At 35.6% G+C, this 21297-nt stretch overlaps 1 protein-coding gene across 4 annotated transcripts in view; it reads left to right on the plus strand.

Annotated features, from left to right (window-relative positions):
- The window catches only part of Sdccag8 (SHH signaling and ciliogenesis regulator SDCCAG8), a 233922-nt gene that overhangs the window by 146470 nt on the left and 66155 nt on the right, over positions 1-21297 (plus strand). For all 4 annotated transcript variants that reach the window (XM_076832046.1, XM_076832047.1, XM_076832049.1 and 1 more), the window contains one exon: positions 5670-5801. In XM_076832046.1, the coding sequence (XP_076688161.1) occupies positions 5670-5801 (132 nt within the window). The remainder of the gene's footprint in view (positions 1-5669; positions 5802-21297) is intronic.

Genomic DNA, 21297 nt, shown 5'->3' on the forward strand with positions numbered 1-21297 from the left:
AAATGAAATGCTGATTCTGTAAATTTTTTATAGCTTGTTTTTGACCATCAGGCAAGAGGATTAATTCCATTTTGCTTTTAATTGGCACCAGGCAGACATTCTCGCTGATTTTAGTTGAAGCTCACATAAACTTTAGCTACCCCTTCCGTCTGTATTCCCCAGTACTCCGAGAGCTTCTTACAGTTATGGGGTTGTTTTTGAAGGAGGTAAAGGGAGATATTTAAATATCTTGGTAAAACTGTGATCTTTCTTTATCAAGTGAAGGAAGTGTTCCTTCTCCCCAGGCGCTTAGATGAATAAGCAGTAAAATGTTAACAGTGCGATTTGCATTGCGGATTAAAACCTGGCCAGGGAAGAGCTCAGAAAGGTGGACGCTGGCTGGGAGTGAGTCTCTGCCAGCCTTGAAGTGAATATGATATATGCTGGAGGTCAGCTGTGTGCTAGGGCTCAGCCTTTCTCCCCTTGCATGCTGAAAAGGACTGAAGAGGGCACAGAACCAGCATCTACGCGGTTTTGCCTGTCTTCTTTCTTTTCTGTCATTGTCACTTTCTGGGTTGCTAAGCTTGTGGATTGATGTCTAACACTGCCCATTGTGTATTTGTGATTTGCGTTTTGTAATTAAGAGGAACAATGGGAGTCCATGGGGTCTCGTTATATATAATGGTTGGTTTAATTTGTTTCACTTCTATCTTGTTAATTGTAAATTGATCATTAAGATTTGAATTCTAATCTGTCACCAGGGTTGTGGGTATTGAGGCTAGAGCAATGATCCTGGTTTTAATCACTGATGATGAGAAACAAATTTTATAATTTTGGTACATATTGCAGTTCATATATTTTAACACTATATTTTATGATGTTATAAATATTGTTAAATGACTTTTAGTGTAGTTTTACTGTGTGGACTATAATGTATAAATTATATTACTGTTTTGGCAACAGTAGGTATCCAACTGTGTGAGTTTAATTGAAGTAAAGAACACACACCCGGTTGAACTGTTTTTTTCCTCTTGCGTGTTTAGATGATGTTAGGTTGGGATACCACAAAAATTATGTTCTGCAGGAGGAGACTGATAGTGGCCTTCTGCTGATTATTACCAAAAGTCAAACCAGAATCTAAAAATCAAAAATGAAGATGTCATATTTTCCTTTTAAAAGCAATTATCCTTGTATTCTAAATTATAGTAGTAAAATATCTTATATTTCATGCAAATGCACTTACATAATATAAATGGTATGTAAAAATGCAAGGGAAAGTTTATGCTTCCATAAAGCCAAAAATTACCTAAATTTTCTATGAAAATGAACTGGAGTCAATTATCCTTTTATATGAGACTAGGATAATCACACCATAAATGTATCTCTAAATTAAAATAGAAACTTGTATGTTTACTCTTTGAACTCTGCAGCTTAGTAGTTATATGTCAATATCATGAGCTCTACATAGGTAAAGGATATGCACATTCACATATACCAAATTTTTATTGAACAATGGAAATTACTATGCAAATTACCATTGTAAGTAAAGAAAAAATACAAGAAATATTCAAAGCAGAAAAAAAGTTGTCATAACAAAGCATGTTATGGAAATATGTGCTTTACAAATAATATTTTTATTTTTGTGATTATGTAACACACCGTCAGTGTAGGAAATTTGGAAAATACAAAGAAGAATTAAGGAAAAAAAATTCCTGAGCCATTAGCAGCCAGAAATAACTATTATATGCTTTATATCCTTTTGACATATTTCCATTTAATCATTTTCCATGTGTATGTAAATGTGTTATGTGCATACACATTTATATTGTGATTGAGATTATGCTACATGTACATTTTGCATCTGCTTTTCACTTAATATCTCATTAATGAACATTTTTCTACATCAGTAAATACTCTGGAAACAAAACTTTAATTGAATCATTTGTATGCATAATAATTCATTAGACATTTAAGATGTTTCCAATTTTTAGCTATTCTGAATAATAATGTGACAATAACTTTGTACATAAATCTGAATTTTTGATGATTCCCTCAGTAGAGATGCTTAAAAGGGATTGCTAGTCCAAAGACTATGAATCCTTTCAGTATATGTTACTTTGCTTAAATATTACACTAAATTCTCCTCAGCATATATATAACCCATCTGAGTATGTGACATTAAAAAATGAGAGATGAAAAAAAAAGAAAAGAGAGTGAGAGGCAATATAGCACAGTGGGTAGAACTACCTACCCCTTTAGAGTTGGATAGACTATTATTTGTATGTGAGTCTGGCTCTTTGCCATTTGGGTAACCTTAGGCAAATCATTAAATTTTGTATATACCACATGGAGAAAAGGAAATGAACAATTACCTTATAGATTAATTGAGATCACTAAAGTAAAGAATGAATTTCACTATCTGGTATAGTCATATAATAAATTTTCTATAGTAGTATCTGGTTTTATTATGAATTTCTTTGAATAAAAATAAAAGTGAATATTTTATAAATATTTGTTGACTATTTATGTTTTTTCTTCTGTAAATATTTTTCATATTCCTTGTACTTTCCTGAATTTTAATTTTGTTAGAGTGAGGTTAGCACCTTATTTAAGTACTATAATCAATCTATTGATAGATTTCCAAATATTATTGATAAGTTTCCAGATATTGGGTTGTAGAGCAAGACTTTTTTCTAGGAATAATGTTACAATAAATATTCTCACACCAACATACATTTTTCAAATATATGATTTTTATTTGTAAAAACTTCATATTTTATATTGTAAAATATTTTGTTGTTGTTATTTTCTTCTTTTAAAAAGTGCCTTTTTGCTCGAAAAGCACCTGAGAATAGATTGTTCTTCTATGCCTTTTTTGATCTGGTTAAAGATGTTTTTTCCTTTTGAAATTTATTTTATGAAATGATAGAATATACTAATTTTGGAAGAAGTACTAAATTAAAACTGCCTTCTAGATTCTTTTATATCATATGTGATTTTGAAAGGAGAAAAATAAGTTGTTATTAACTCATTTAGACTATTTAAAATATGAGTAAATTTTTATCTGGAAAAGCAAATGTAGATGAGTACTTGATCTGAGCTTGAAAATGAGATAATCCATGGTCTCATCTATAATCTAGTAAGAAAGGTGAGGTATACAGCACAATTCAAAAGGATAAATTACAAGCTAACATATGCATGAAGCCTAAAGATAATCTCAAAAAATATGCTGACTTATTGAGAACTGGAAGGTATTAATCTGGGCAAATTTCCTTTGAGCTGACATTTGAACCATGATGAAAGCAAAGTGAGGATGAGGTGAATTAAAAGTGAGAGATTGTTCCATACATGTGAAATGAACAATCTGAGATAAGGTGTCCCTTAGTAAATCCAAATCCTTTCCCAACCAGAAAAAAAAAAAAAAAAAGACTATTTCACCTAATGGAGGAATCCTTCCTTTGGAAGAAATTAATTTTGCACCAAAAGTCTGTAAACTTCAGGAAACAAACTAATTGTTAACCTGGAAAGTACAAATATTATAATATATAAGAATTTTAAAGTTCCAGTTCTAACTGATAAGGTGCCACCTAGCAGGTGTGAGAAGATGGTGGCAGTGGGTAGTGACTTAAAATTTAATAAAATGAGGACAGGGATATAATTTTCCTTGAATATATGTCTTTTTGATCTTCAAAGTTTGAGACTTGAGATCATCATCTAAGATGCTAAAAACAGCATATTTCCAGAAGTACATCAGTTATCAACGGATGATATATCTGTGATCCCAATGAAATTCTTTAAAGCAGAAAGGAAATTGGGATTATTGTACCTGATTTAGTGCAGTGGAGAAAGGTGAATCTAAAGTCTTTACAAAGGGGATCCCTGTGTACAAAATAAAGTGATCTGCTCTCAATTTCAGAAAAACTTGGAAGATACCAAAATTGACAATTCCACCTCCACCCTGTGCAGCCAGGTGACTGCCCCTCCTCCACACAGAAAACTAGGATTTTCCTCTTTGAAAAGATTAAGCCCAAGAGCTCTGATTATAATAGGGCGCTGAAGTTAGAATAGAGGGATTCAGAAAAGGTATGCATTCTGAAAGAGAAAAATCTTCACCCCAATTTTCACCCAGTTCCCAAACCACAGAAGTCAAGGTTTCACACAAGAGCAAGAAACTCGAAGTTCTTTCTGTTGAGAAATAAAATGTCAATAGTGAAAAGAATGATATATTAATTAATGTTTGGGAGTCTCCTATGGGGAAAGATGGCTTGACACTCAATCAGCTTTTTCTAAAAGTACACTGGTTTGGAGAAAACAACTGTACACAAGTGTACTTGTAATCATAATATACTATATTGGAATGCAAAGACCAATATTTAAGTAGTTTTTATAATGTTAATACTGATATTATTACTGAAATCCTGGTAATTGCATTGGAAGCTGGGAAGGAGGCATATAAAGAGTCTCATCTTCATTTGTCATAGGTCACTAGAATTTTTTCTTTACTGATAAAACAAGAGTTATGGAATGAACACACCTACAAATATAGAGATAAACACCAGGGGAAAAAAAGAGCTTTACAAAAACTAATAGTATTCATCACTGCTTAGTTTGATTGAGAGGTCTCGGGGCAGGAGACTGCTGTTTCTCATTATTAGGCCACTTAGAACTTGTATTAATTAGGGTTCTTTAGAAAAATGGAACCCACAAGATATCTGTTGATCAATCTAACAATCAACAGATCAATCTAACTCTAAGTCAATCTAAATGATAGGGGGGAAAAAAAAGGTTGATTGATTTAAGAAATTTGTTGCTACCATAGTTTATGGAGGCTAGGTAAGATTGCAATCTTCAGGATAGACAGGCAGGATGGGGAGCCCAGGAAGAGATGTGGTTCACGTCTAGATGCCATCTGCTGGCAGAATTCTCTTGCTCCTGACAAGTCAGTCTTTGGAGGAGTCCTTTCCACATTATGGAGAATAATCTGCTTTATTCAAAGCCCACTGATTTAAATGAATCTCATCCACAAAATACCTTCACAAAAAATATCCAGAATAATGTTTGACCATATATCTCAATACTATGGTACAGTCTAGTTCATACATAAAATTAGCCATTGCAGAACTAGTTGATTTTTAACCATATACCATTAAATTGGCTATGTTAACTAAAATAAACTTTTATGGAAATGAGGTATGGGATTACTTCTGGAACAGCTTGATAGCGGGTCTACAGGAAGCACTCAAGAAATATTTGTTTGATGAATTCTAGTCTTTTTAAAAAATATATTTTATTTGTAGATGGACACAATACTTTTATTTTATTTATTTTTATGTGGTTGCTGAGGATAGAACCAGTGCCTCACAGGCAAGTGGTCTACCTCTGAGTTACAACCCTAACCCCAAATTCTAGTCTTTTTATAAAGAGAGTTGATTATTATCACTTTTTCTTATTCCTTAGAGAAGCCATTTTATTGGAGTAAGTTATATAATTTCTGTAGAGACTTGAGTCTTTACAACGCATATATTCCCCACTAGCATTTTGAAATTTCTGAAGTATTTTATTTTACGTCAAATAATTTTAATTACAAAGTTATGCTAAAGTATGAATTTTAAGATAATGTTAAGATTATACAATAAAAAATGCTTTATTTTTTAAGAACATTTATTATTTCTGTGATTTTACCTCTTTAGATCTGAAATAGCTCAACTCAGTCAAGAAAAAAAATATACATACGACAAACTAGAAAAGTTACAGAGAAGAAATAATGAATTGGAGGAACAGTGTGTCCAGCATGGGATAGTACATGAGACAATGAAGCAGAGGTAATAAAAGCTTAATAGTATCTGATGTGCCATATTTTGGATGTGTTTGATTCACACAGGGGGGAATTTTGAAATATGACTCAAAATCTAATACTTCTGTGTATTTATGCTCCCTCGATTTAAGTTGCTCTTATAGAGAAGAAGAAACATTTCCTTCTGACTATTCTCTATATACCTAGAATTAGATTTAATATAGAATAGTGGAGAAAATAGCCTTTAAAGCCTGAGTTGGTAATATTGTATTATGGAGAAAATTCAAAACGCTTCTTCTAAAAATTAAGTTTTGTATGCTTTTTATAAGATAAAGCATGTAGTAGTCCTAAAGACGTTAAATATTTTATGAGAGGTTGTGTTCATAGTACTAGAATCAGGATTTGACTCTAAACCCTTTGCTTCTTTCTAGTGGTGTTACTTTAGGCAAGTCACTCAATCTATCAGAGGGTCTGTGTTTTCAACTCTGAATTGATGCTAAGAATGCCCACTTTGGTAAAAAATTTGAGTAAAGCATCTGACTCATAATAGCCACCAGTAAATGTCATCAGCAATTATTTTCTTCTTTTTCTGGGTGGAAAAAAAAAAAAAAACAGCTCAAACAGATTAATGGATATACTTAAAGTCACAGACTTCAAACTTGGATCTTGATCTTTTGACCCCAAACTTCTTTTTTTTTTTTTTTTTTGGACAGTATTGGAGTTTTATGTTTGCTTTCTTTTGTTTTTGATAGCAAACACAGATCCTTATTGTGTTTTATGATACCATTTCTAATTTCTGTGTGATACATGATTTCTCAAGAATAAAAATCTGAATATTGCATAGCCAACAATAAGTTGGTTTCTGCAGATTTGGACTTTTATACAACAATCAAATAACAACAGTAGTCAGCCTTCTAGTAAAGATCATTTTCTTGGTATCCAGCTCTCCATCCCTACCCCATCCCCCCAGCCACACCATGCCTTCTGTCTTTCAAAAATAGTTGATATAATTTAGAGAAAATTATCCTACCCACTCCATTGCCACAGTCTGGCTGGGCACAAAATCACGAGCCACTCAAGCAGGAACAAACTTTATTTTTTGAAACTGCCGCCAATGCCCCACACGAGCCCAGGAAGATTACACGCGGCGTTTTCCCAGAACCCAAGAGTAAGGTCCTCCTCCAGAATTCCCTCCTACCGCACTTCCCCAACCAATGGGAACTCTCCAGGAGTCCCATAGCAGCCCTAGGTGGACAGCAGGAGTCCAATATCCATATGAATGCAAATCTTAACATAATCATATCATCTCAATGGCTTGCTGGCATCACCTTTCAACCAAAAATGCCATGCATCATATTACTTGGCTGTGGCTCTTAGCATCTCCCCCCTTCTGTTTAATTAAGCAACAAGCAATGTGGCTAGGGACTGTGCCTGTTAGGTTTGTCCAATTCAACATATGGTTCTTACCCGTCATTGGATGAACTGACCTTTAGGCGTCAGCCTCCTGTCTTGGTTGATACCACTGCAATTGGATCATACCTGTCACTGACTACCGGTCCAGCATATAGCCATACATGTGGATAGGCCTGTGCACCAGTGGGGAGGTGAGGTTCTTTGCCTCACCTCTGTTGGCCCCCAAAATTAGACCATCACTAGTTAGAAGGGAGGAGTATACAGAAATGCCACGACACCAAGTCAATTGATGACTTCTAGGAAAAATTGCATCACTGGTGACACATCAGCAAAGATACGCCAGCATTGCCATAATTCGCTGCATCAACAGATAGATCACAGTGCATACAAGTGATACATAGTCCAGGCAAGTTTTGTAAGCAGTTCAAAGCGGAGGAATCTATCAATATGTCCATTTCCTCCCAAAATAAATCGACTCATTGATTGAGCATTACTTGTTGAGTTATTATTCATTGATGTATCAGTTTATACAGTTTGTTGTGATAATTATCGAAGAAGTTGTAGTTTGGTTTCATCTTTGTCTTCACCGGCATTGGGATGAAAATAGGAATTCTGACAATGATGCTAAAAAAAAAAATATGTAACATTTCAACAGGTACTAAGAAAACAATTTTCAGAACAATTTACATTATCCTGAACAGAATTATTAAATATAATGAAAAGGAAAGGTGAAAGTAAAAAAAAAAAAAAAACGGATCTGTTAACCTACTTATTTGTACACATATTAAAACAATCCTTAGCAGCTGTTTACCCAATTTAAATTAAACCATTAAAATTACGTGAATAATAAAAAAAAATTCGGATCCATTTATTCATGAGTGCTCCTCATATGTGATATATGGACATATGCACATACAGACATACAACACAAAACAGAAATGTGCACAAGTAACATACAACACATAAGACAATAGGAAAGGCCTTGTAGCTTTACCTAGGTGAAATCTCCATTCAATGTTTAAAAACTCCACAGTCAAAAAATAAAACTGATCAGAAAAACATTAACCTAGGTCTGTATGAGCTCAAAAATAAAATAGAACTTTATGATGTGGGAAAAAGCAATAATAAAATAGATATTGAAAAAAGCATCCTGGTTAATCACTGTCACAGATGTAAGAATAGCCAAGCTGGAGTTCTGGATATCAGCTGTTATGGATTTGAGTCAAATCATCTTCTTTTTGGTCTGTAGAAATTGTTTTGGTTAATCTCTCTGGAATCCAAATCGGCTGCTGCTCTCCTTGTGGAAACACACAAACAGAGCCCCGACTCTAGACAATCACTGGGTCAGGACCTTTCCATTGTCCTATTAGAATATCCTTCCAAAGTACCTTAGGCTTATGTACATTTTTTGGATACAAATGTCTTTCCGCAGCACTAAGCCCTGATGAATCCAAATTTAAAAAGTTTAGAGTAAAAAGGGTTATTTTAAGTTTATCTTTGGGGGATATATACCCCTTTCCAATTCCCTCCTTTTGTTTTAATAAGTACATTTTAATAGTTTGATGAGCTCTTTCAACTATGCCTTGTCCCTGTGGATTGTATGGAATTCCTGTTATGTGAGTAATGCCAAATGATGAGCAAAATTGTTTAAAAGAGGAAGAAGCATAACCAGGACCATTATCTGTTTTTAACTGTTTAGGAACGCCCACAGTGGCAAAATTTTGTAAGCAATGAGCTATAGCATCTTTAGTTTTTTCTCTGGCATGAAGGGAGCCCATCAAAAATCCGGAAGAAGTATCAACTGTAACATGTAAATATTTTAATTTTCCAAATTCTGTCAAGTGTGTGACGTCCATCTGCCAAATATGGTTAGGTATCAGTCCTCTAGGATTGACTCCAAGATTAACCTGTGGTAAAAATGTCACACAATTTTGACATTGCTTTATTATATGTCTGGCTTGTTCTTTAGTTATTTTAAAATGCTTTTGTAAAGTATTAGCATTGACATGGAACCTTTTATAAAAGTTTATAGCTTCTTCTATTGTGGAGAAAATATGTATGTCATGTGTAGATTTATCTGCTAATTCATTGCCCAAACTAAGGGCTCCAGGCAATCCTGTATGTGCCCTGATATGTCCTATAAAGAATGGATCTTTTCTGTCCCAGATTAGACTTTGTATAGTGGAAAACAAAGAGAAAACAGTAGAAGAAGGGGAAATCCTACCAGCATCTTCAAGGGATACTATAGCATTAACTACATACTGACTATCAGAAAATAAATTAAATACAGAATCTTTAAACATCATAAAAGCTTGTAATACTGCATTAAGCTCTACCTTTTGAGCTGATTGTTTGGGTACTAAAAATGTAAAAGTTTGATCAGGGGTAACTACTGCTGCTGTACCATTATTTGACCCATCAGTGAATATATTTGGAGCATTCATGATAGGGGTTTTTCTTGTCATTTTTGGAAAAACTGCAGGATGCTTAGACCAAAAAGACAACAAAGGATTAGATGGTAAGTGATTATCAAATGAAACATTAGATTTACACATGATTATTGCCCAAGTATTTAACTCATTAGCTAACTCATCAATTTGATTTATAGTATATGGAGTGATAATTTTATTGGGAGAAATCCCAAACACTCCCTTTGCTGCTTTTATTCCTTTGAGTATTAATTGTCCTACAGCCTCAGGATATCTAGTAAAAATAGTATTAGGAGAATAAGATAAATGTATCCACAATAATGGACCTTCTTGCCAAAATACTCCTGTAGGAATATTTTTTGTTGGTAGTACAATAAATAATAAAGGCAAAGTTATATCAATTCTATCCAAATGCATATTTTCCATATATGTTTCAATGATTTTTAATGCCTTTCTTGCTTCAGGCGTTAACATGCGGGGTGAATTTGGATCTAATGGACCTTTTAGGATATCAAATAAAGGTCCTAGCTCTCCTGTTGGTATGCCTAGATAAGGCCTTATCCAATTTATGTCTCCCAATAACTTTTGAAAGTCGTTAAATGATTTGAGTTGATCTACTCGTATTTGAATTTTTGGTGGACTGACCATGGTTGAGGATAATAGAACTCCTAAATAATTAATTGGAAGATTTAATTGTACTTTATCTATTGCTATCTCTAAATTATAATTTTTTAATAAATTTGTAAGTGTGGCATAACATTCCAGCAATGTGTTTTTATCTTTATGTGCCAATAACACATCATCCATATGGTGAAATATTTGTAGTTCAGGATTTTGATTTCTAAGTGGCTGGATTGCTTTGTTAACATAAATTTGACACATAGTTGGACTATTAGCCATCCCTTGAGGGAGTACTTTCCATTCATATCTCTGATCAGGACCTTCATGATTTAGTGCAGGGATAGTAAATGCAAAATGTGGACTATCCTCAGGATGAATTGGAATTGAAAAAAAAACAATCTTTAATATCTATAGCTAAAACATACCAGGTTTTTGGTAAAGCAGACAATTGGGGAATCCCTGATTGAGCAGGTCCCATAATAACCATCTCATTATTAATGGCTCTTAAATCTTGTAATAATCTCCATTTACCAGATTTCTTTTTAATGACAAAAATGGGAGTATTATGGGGAGATACAGAAGATTGTGTATGTCCCTCCGCTAATTGTTGTTTGACCAGGTCATGGGCTACTTGTATCTTTTCTTTAGTCAGGGGCCACTGAGGAACCCACACTGGTCTTTCTGATTTCCAAGTAATTTTGATTGTCTCAGTGGCCCTTTCTGAAAACCCAATCCATGTCTATTTATTCCTTGATCTATTTGAATTGGTGCTGCTATACCTTGTTCTTGTTCTCCTAATCTTTTTTCTTTCCTAAAACCTTGTCTAGCCCTAGTAGTGGGTGTGTTAGGACTGATGTTATTTGTTAATGTCAAACCTAATTGATCTAGGACATCTCGTCCCCATAAATGTATAGGAAAATGATCCAATACATAGGGCTGTATAGTTCCTTCACATCCTTCAGGTTCCTTCCAATCTAATACCATTGCACTTCTATGGAGATTAGTCGCCACTCCTAGGCCTCGAAGCGTTTGAGTGGCTTGTTGTAATGGCCAATGTTTTGGCCATTCTTGATGAGATATGATGCTAACGTCAGCACCTGGGTCCAGTAGCCCATTAAATTCATGTCCTTGAATATTTAGTTTTAGCATGGGGCGAGAATCTAAATTTAAAGACAGCATAGCCCAATCTACACCTGTGGAGCCTAATCCCCTGGTACCTCTTTCTACAGCACGACTGGAAAATTTATCATGTAGGCTGGGTACTATTAATAACTGTGCTATTCTATCTCCTGGTGAAATTACTGATATACCTCTTGGAGAACTAGCTATAATTTTTATTTCACCTTCATAATCGGGATCAATTACCCTGGGACTTATCATAAGTCCTTTTAGTGTAGAAGAACTGCGTCCCAATAATAAGCCTACTGTTCCTTGGGGAAGAGGTCCTTTTACTCCTGTGGGAATGATTTGAACTCCCATCTCTGGAGTTAGTACTGCTCTGGCAGAGGCGCAGATGTCCAACCCTGCACTCCCTCTTGTTTGTCTGATGAGGAATTTAATGGATAATGTGTCCTGGGCACTACCTTGATGGTGCTGCTGGGTTCCTCCATTGCCCTGTATATTTGTGGTTTGGGGCCCCGGAGCATTGGGCCCTCCAGTCCGTTTTTTGGCAATGGAGCCTGATGCCTTTCTCCACGATATCGTGGGTAAACACTTGGTCCTTGTCCGTTTTTTGATAACGGAATACCCTCTATGGTGGTTTGAGAACGGCATTCATTAGCCCAATGTCTCCCTCTATGGCATCGTGGGCAAATACCCGGTATTCTATTCCTTTGATACCTAGCTTTGTTAAACCCTCCTTCTATGGGGCAACTCCTTTTAAAATGTCCTGTTTGATCACAATTATAGCATGTTTTTGGCCTGGCATCTAAAGCCTGTTGTACTGCTGCCAAGACTTGCCCTTGTTCATTAATGTCTCTACATAATTTAATATATGTGCTTAAATCCTCATGTCTCCATGGTCTAATGACCTCTCTGCAGCAACAATTTGCTTGGTCATAAGCCAGTTGTTTTATAAATGGCATTGCCTGTTCTGTGTCCCCAAATATTCTAGAAGCTGTTTGAATAAGCCTATCTACAAATTCAGCGTAAGGTTCATTAGTTCCTTGTATTACCTTAGATAATTGTCCTTGTAAATCTCCATGCCCCTGTAAAGTTTTCCATGCCCTAACCGCATCTACAGCAATTTGTGCGTATACACCAGGATCATATTCAATTTGTTGCCGTTGATCCTCATAAGGTCCCTTTCCTAACAACATTTCTAGATTTCTTTGAGGGTAACCAGCTGCTGCATTTCGCCTAGCTTTCTCCGTGCAAAATTCCTCATTGGCAACCTTCCATAACAAATATTGTCCTCCATTTAGCACAGATCGACACATGTTAGCCCAATCTGCTGGTGTCATGTCCAGGTTGGTAATAGATTTGACCATACTTATGGTGAAGGGTGCTTGCGGCCCATAGGTTGTTACAGCCTCCTTTAATTGCTTCACTGTTTTGAAATCTAAAGCACGGTGAATTTGTTGCCCTCCTGCCTGCTCAAGTACAGGGCATGCTAATCTTTGGGGTCCTGCCTCAGGATTCCGTCCATCAACTATGGGAGTTGAGGGCCGCTCAGCTGTAGATGGAGCTGTTGGTTGAATTACGCCCTCTGGTGATAGAACGGAGTTAGTAGCAGCCTCCTGTTGTAATTCCCCGCCTGATGGTTGTTTTTCCTCTAAGCTTTCTTTCTTCAAATTTTCCTCTGTCTGACTAGTTCGAGAGACCTTCTCTTTTGCTTGACCTAACATGTTTTCTACCATAGTCTGGACCTCTAACAATTTACTTAACAGTCTTTCGGTTTGTTTTTTACTAGTTTCTAATCTACTATAAAGGTAACACAACCCAATAAGATAGCATAAAACAAAACCGAAACAGAATGAAACAAAAACGGAACAAAGAGTAGTTGTATCAATTTTCTCTTTCTCAGGGCCGAACAACTTCAAACCTTGAGCCAACCATTTTTCCCAGTTTGCCTGAGAAACTTCTAGGGATAGGCAGCTTGAAATAAAAACAAAATGAATCAAAACAAGAACACATTGTTTTTTGAAATGGTCACCCATTCTGTCGCCTTCCCTCAGGGGCGAGCAATTTTACTCACCTCCAAGCTTCAGGCGTCCCCTGCATGGGCCACCAATTGCCGCAGTCTGGCTGGGCACAAAATCACGAGCCACTCAAGCAGGAACAAACTTTATTTTTTGAAACTGCCGCCAATGCCCCACACGAGCCCGGGAAGATTACACGCGGCCTTCTCTCAGAACCCAAGAGGAAGGTCCTCCTCCAGAATTCCCTCCTACCGCACTTCCCCAACCAATGGGAACTCTCCAGGAGTCCCATAGCAGGCCCTGGTGGACAGCAGGAGTCCAATATCCATATGAATGCAAATCTTAACATAATCATATCATCTCAATGGCTTGCTGGCGTCACCTTTCAACCAAAAATGCCATGCATCATATTACTTGGCTGTGGCTCTTAGCACTCCATAAACCCCTTTTATTTTTTAATTTAAAGTAAACATAGCATGGAGGGGTAGGATAATTTTATAGCTTTAATTGCTATATTACATATATGAAAAGCAGTCAGAAAATAGTACCACTTTTAATCACTGAAATATTAAAGTACAGGTATATCTGCAAATAATCATTCATTCTTTCACTTGTTAACATAGTCACTTAAGCCTAGCTAGCCCCTGTTCTAGGCCAGGAGTCAGCAAACTTCCTATAAAGGTAGAAAGAGTAATTATTTTAGGCTTTGCAGGTCACACAAGGTTTCTGTAATAGTGTTTTTTGTTTTGTTTTCTTTTTTAGACCCTTTAAAAGGTAAAGATCATTCTTAGCTAGAGAACAAGTCAGAACAAGCCAGACATTTGGGCCCATGGGCCTTAGTTTTGCTCCTTTATGAGGCAACTAAAGCATATTTCTAATATTTCTTTTAAAATTGCTATATTTCTTTACAGTTCACAAAATGTACTCATGCATATTATCTTATGTATCTTGAGGCAAACCTGTTATTATCATCTCAATTTCCAGATGGAGAACTAAGGTTCAGAAAGATAAATTTGCCAAGTAAAGGTCAGAGAGCAAATTAATGACTCATTCCTTCAACAAATATTTATTGATTGCTACTATGTGTTATGTTCTCTACCACGTGCTGATACTAAAATAGCAAAGTAGATATGAATTCCATTCTGGTGGAGCTTACATCTTTACAGGGAAGGTGAATATTGACAGAAGAATTTCATGACTATCAAATTAATTACAACAATGATTTCATAAAAAAGCAATATGCTGTGTGGTATAAGAACACTTAATAAATGGTCATATTCTGATTAGGAAAAATTTCAGTGAGAAAATAACACTTAAATGTGTAAAGGATGGGGTAGGGATTATTAGTCTTCTAAAAGAGGAATTGACAAACTTTGCCCCGGCCCATAACCTATTTTTATGGCCCAGAAACATACTCTTATTCATTGACCTGTTGCCTGTGGCTGCTTTTGTACCACAATGTCAGGATGTCAGGGTTATAGTAGTTCAGTCAGTGAGTCTTCTTGGCCCACAAAACCTAATATATTTAATTATCTGGTCCTCTCCTAAGAGAATTTGCCAATTAAAGACAACTATAAAACTGAAGATTCTGACATAGGAAAGCATGGTACTTTTGGGAAACAGAAAGAACTATGTATTTATCATAAAGAGTGAGATGTGATGAGGTTGGAGAGATAGGCAAAGGCCAGACCTACAGGCATGGCCTTTAAGTTTTTTTGTAGACTTTTTATTTTATCCTGTTACTAATGGGAAGAAATAAAAAAATGTTTTTTAAAAATAGAGGTGAATGATGGGATCAGATTTGCATTTTAATAACAACCCAGAACAGATAATGGATTAGAGTAGAACCATAGTGATTATCTAAGATCAATTAGGGAGCTATTAGAGTTGTCAAGTGATGATGGTGGTGGTGGTGGTGGCTTGGGCTTGATAATAATGGGGATGAAGAGAAGCAAACAGATTGGGAAATTACATAGGAGATAGAATCCACAGGACTTAATTAATTGGCTCTTGGTTGTGGATAGAGAAGGAGAGCATGTCAAGAACCTAGCATGAGCAAGGAGTGTCTAGTGATGTTACTTATTGAGAACTAAAGAACACTTCAAAGAAGTAGGTTTGTGGTCGAGATTGCTTGGGTTTGGAATAAGACCAAGTGTTAAGTTTTCACCATGTTGAATTTAATGTTCAAATGCATTGTTCAAATGAATATGTTGAATAAGCAGGTGGACTTAAAGGGGGAAACTAAGGATGTAGGTCTGGGCTGGTGATAGAAATCTCCTTTGGTCTCTGAAGGATATTCCAAACTTTGGCAATAAATAAGGTCACCAGAAATAAGCATAATAGGAAGAAAGAAGGATTTATGGATCCCAAGAAACACCAACACTTTTAAAGGTAAGGTAAACATTGAAAGAAGAGATTGAGACAAAGCAACCTGAAGAATAATTAAAAACTTAAAGAGCTTGTTGTCACACATATGAAAGGATGGAAATGCCTAGGGAAAAGGAAGTGATCAATCAGATGCTGCTGAGTTAAGTTAAATAAGACTGAAAAGTATCTAATGGCCTTTGATTTATAAGCACATCACTGGTTACATTAACAAAAACAATTTTAGTTGAAGAGTAGGTGGATTTGAAACCAGATTACAGGAGTTGAAAAATTAGAGTGAGTTGAATATCTGAAATAGCAAATTTAGACCACTTTTTTATGAGGTTTGGCTGCAAAAGAAGACAGAAAGCAAGAGAAACAGAGGGACCAACTGTTGGTGGAGGCATATTTTGGAAGGACCATTTTAAGGCAGGGAATTTTTTTGATTTTAAGTTGGAATAAATGTAAACGCATTAAATTCTGACTGTAAAGATCACTAAAGATGTAAAGATCAATATTAATGATAAGGAACCTTTTGTGTCCACATAGGCAACCTAGGGAAGTCATGATAAAGATGGCTTCCTCTCCCATTTCTATTTTAAAATAATGATTGATTCACATATTTCTCCCTGGAAAATAGAATCCTGTGAGAGCCCCTCAGTCTATCAGAGTAAACAAGGCCTCCAAGTTCAACATTCCGTTGAACACTTGTGTGATCTCATCTGCTCTGTACTGTGTTACCAACCCCCAGCAATCCTATGTGTTGTGTCAGTTATATAGTTCTGCATAGTTCTTTTCCTTTTATGTAGTAATGTATTCTTTAAATGATATATGTATATAAATCATTGTCTAAAGTCTTAAAGCTTCTGATTGCAATGTAACAAACTCATAATGAATTTAAATTTGAATATTCTTCTATAAACAAGCCTCAGGATGATCTTTACCAAATCCACACATTTTATTTTTTAAAGAATAATTTATCTTTTAAAAATTTTTTAAATTACCAGTGGACCTTTTATTTATTTATATGTGGTGCTGAGAATCAAACCAAGTGCCTCACACATGCTAGGCAAACGCTCTACCACTGAACTACAATCCCAGCCCCAATAATTTATTCTGCAAGAACCAGTATTAAAATACAAAATACATATTGACTTTTTTATAATTTGACATTTTAATTTTGAAATTAAGACTTTAGTTTAAGACTAAGATTAAGATTTTTAGTTTCAAAAATAATGCTTGAAAATGGAAGGCTGACACCTTAACCTATATTTTATAATTTAATAACAAAAAGAGAAAGCCACTCAAGAGTAGCAGCTGAATTAAACATTCAAAAAACAAAAAAAATTATAAAAGTATAACAGAGATATTTTTGTTTTAATTCTATAATATGGGTTTAATTTAAAATCTACTTTTGAATGATAAAACATTTATGCTCTTGGTTAGTAATACGTTTTTCTTAACACTATTAACACAGAAAGGACTTAATTTATTAAATGAAATTGTGGCATTATTTACTAAATAAGAAAGTTACTTTCAAAATAAATATTAAATTACAATCTTTATATTTATCCTTATTTTAAGTAAAATTATTTTACTAAATCTTCCTCTTTATCATATATAATAATGAAGTGATTTAATAAATTTTTAAGGGAGTTCATAGAATTGTTTCTATGAAAGGGGTTCCAGAATGAATAGGAATTTGGAGATGCTGGTAGAGAAAGGCAATGATACAAGATTACTGAAAACAGAGATGGGTTGGGACACCAAGCATTGAGCCAGGGATTAATCTTGGAATAGGAGAGGAGCATCTCTTACACTGCAGCAGGCAAAAAAGAGAATATGAGCTTATACTGTAAGTAGAGACCAGAGGTAGCATATTCTGTGTTTACTAGGCATCTGTTTGGTGCCTGTTTGGCCAGGGGATTCAAAGATGAAAAGACTCTACTCTGCCTCACTATCCTGGTTACAGATGTCCTCTCTACCTGGGCTGGTGTGTTAACTTTCTAACAGAAGTATGTGTATCACTATAACACATACTTCTGTTAATTGGCTCACAAAAAGAAAAGGTTTATTTTGGCTCATAGTTGTAAGAAGCTTCTGTCCATGATAGATTGACCCTGTTGTTTTGGACCTGTGGTGGCTCATTAGGGAGAAAATGCATGGCAGAGCAAAACTGTTCATCTCATGGCTGGAAAATGAAAAACAGAGAGGAAGAGAAAGAGACTGGGAATATGCTTTCCCCTTCATGGACACAGTCCAGTGACCTAAAGACCTCTCACCAGGCCCCACCTTTTAAAGTTCCACCACCTCCTAGTGGTGTCAAGCTGAGGACCAAGTCTTTAACACATGTACCCCTGGAGGGCAGCTGATCAAGGCATCATGAGTTTGTAGTGCAGAGTAGCTGTAACACTACCTGCCATCTCCTGGGAGGTCACTCTGGGCTGTTCCCATGCCTCCAGAAACCCCAGAGGCAAAGAGAAAGAATGTCCTTGAGGACTAGCCTCACTTAGCAGCTTGGGCAGGAGTTGATTGTCCTGGGTTGTTTTTTTTTTTTTTTCCTCTCTGATTTATATAAACCAAAATCATTGCTGATATTAGATTTGGATATGGTTTCAAAACTTCCCCCATCCTTGAGAAATTTTCTTGAGTTGGATATTTCTCATTTAGAAGAGCTATCAAGCTCCCTGAGTAGTGACAGCTGGATGACATATCCAAAATTATAGGTCTTGTCATCAATTCTTATGGACAATTTAAAAGCCTATTAATTGATTATTAAATGATGAAATTTAGTTTTTATGAATCAAAACAACTTACTAAGAATGATAATATATTATTCTGCTGGCTGCTTCTTTGCCTTGTAGAGCCCCCTGGGATATAGTATAAACTCTGATAGTGTGACTTCCAGCGATCTGGGGGGAAGGACATTTACTTGTTACTGTGTTATCAGTGTTGTACTGAGGTCAAATTTTGGTTTTCAAATGCTATTATTCTTGCTTTTAATTATAAATTGCTGTTGTTTTAGCTTCATCATCATAATAATTGAGTTTGTTTGGGCTTGTTTTGTTAACCCCCTCCAGTGTAGCATTGTAATGGTTTCCCACAAACTCCATTTCAAGTACTCTATGAATTGTAATTCAGAAGTAAATAATCTGTATCTCTTTTGCTAAAGCAGATGGATATATAATTCTCACCTCCTATTTCCACATCACCACTGATTTTCTGTAGAAAAGGACTCCTTTGGTGATGTGCTGTTTGCAAATCTGTGTGTTTCGTTGTTGTTTAATAAATGATGACATACTATTAAAAGTAAATCAACAAAATTCTGGGGTTATTTTAGATTTATGTGCCATTATTTACAATATAAAATGATGTTATTTTATTAACAAAATGGCAAGTGATTCATAGATAGCTAGAAAAGGAGCTTCTTACAGTTTGTTTATTTTGGACATATTCTTTATCATTAGAGTTTGTTTCACTGACTTGGAAATGTGTGGATTATGTAGGCTGCATCACCTGTGGGATCTAACACCAAACCACCTGAGAATATTATGTAGAAGAAAGGAAGAAGATATGGTAACCATGAACAGTTTAGCAAACTTTTTCCTGTTCACCCAAATTATACCAATGTAATAAACCAGTTGGGGTTAATAAGCAATCCCTTTAAAGTTCATTGTTTTATGCATTACTGATAAATCCCTAAGAGTATTTAAAGCCACATTTTCTTTTATTGGGAAGACCTGAAGTCAGATTGCTGCCCTCCAAATAACACAGAAGGTTTCTACCCTTTGGGAGCTAGAATTTTGGTCTGGGAGTAGAGAATAAGTTATTCAAAACAGCCTGTGCAGTCACTGTAGATGGAACAGGCAGATGCTATAATAACTGATCACCTGAGAAAATATTAAGTGAAAAACTGACCCAATAAGAGAAACTTAGGAAAATGTCAAAGCCATATTTTTGTAATTTATACTTTTGCCCATGATAGGCCAGTCCTCAGGGGGGAAAAAAAAAGACTGCCTTTTACTTTTTATCAAATATTTACTAAGCACTTATTTGTGTTATTTGCTCTCTGCCACTATAATGAAATACCTGAAATAATTAACTTATAAAGAGAAAAGGTTTATTTTGGCTCACATTTTTGGAGGTTCCAGTCCACAATTAATTGGACCCATTGCTCAGGATTTCACAGTGCCCTTCACAGGTAAACCCCCAATAACCTCCCAATAGGCTGTACTTCTTAAAGGTTCCACCACCTCCCAGCAGTGTTATCCTGGGGTCCAAGCCTTCAACACATGGGCCTTTGGGGGACTTTCAAGATCCAGACTATGGCATTATTATATGCCACTGGTGTGCCTGTGATATATCCATGATCAAGCAAACATCCCTTTCCTATAGAACTTACATTCTTCAAGCTATCTTCAGGTTTGAGTCATCTACTTTTTTTTAAATATCTTTATTTTTGCTTATTTATTTATTTTTTTAATGTGGAGCTGAGGATCAAACCCAGGGCCTCACTCATATGGAGTAAACACTCTACCACTGAGCTACAACTCCAGCCCCTTGAGTCCTCTACTTTTAAGACCTCAGATGCAAAGTAGAGAGACAGTATGTGTCATAATTAAGAGCATGCACCCTAGAACTAGAGTCTCTGTATTTTCCTCTGTTTACTACTTTCTAGCCATGTGATCATGAGCAAATTTCTTCATCTTAAACTTAATTTCCTCACTTTTTATTCCTGTGAAATGTTACCTTGTAGGGTTGTGATAATTACCTAAAATAACCCATAAAAGTCTTTAGAACAGTGATTGGCACAGAGGTAGTGCTCATCCAGTGTTTTGTACTATTCATTCACTATCCTTCATTCAACATAGTGATCAGGCCTTTAATACACATTGGGCTCTGTTTTCCATTCTGGGGTGTAGCAGGAACTTCAGAGGCTTGCATTCTAGAGAGTTGTTCATTTACAATATGGGTTAAATTGGCTCTTATGAATTTGTGAACCACAATGCCATGTTTACATAACATTATTTCTAAGGGAAAATGCCTTATGGATTTTTAACAACTGATTTATGGAACAACATTTTGGACCATAACTTGATACATGCCTGTGATGTTCTAAGAGAGATTGTATGTGTGCATCTATGTGTATTCTATTTGTATTCAGTGTTTCTAAGTTCTCTGTGTAAGCCCCAAATAAGATTTAAAGGGGGATGCATATACCTAGTTGTTTTTAAAAATCATATTTTTAGCATAGTTAGGAATTAAGAGCACTTTTTAAAAGATATTTATTTTATTTTTTTAGAGCAGTTTTAGGTTCACAGCAAAATTGTTGGAAAAATACAAAGATTTCCCATATGCCTCCAGTTCTCACACATGCATAACCTCTCCCATGGTCAGTGTCCCCCAATTATACAGTTATTGCAATTGATAAAACTACATTGGCACATCATAATCACCCCAAATCCATGATTTACTCTCATCCTCGTCCCACACAGGTGGTAGAACTGGGGTTCCCCTTGGTGGAATGGGCTGGTTGAGAAATAAAAGCTGGGAAAAA

This window comes from Callospermophilus lateralis, chromosome 13 (assembly GCF_048772815.1).
Source record: "Callospermophilus lateralis isolate mCalLat2 chromosome 13, mCalLat2.hap1, whole genome shotgun sequence".
NCBI lineage: Eukaryota > Metazoa > Chordata > Mammalia > Rodentia > Sciuridae > Callospermophilus > Callospermophilus lateralis.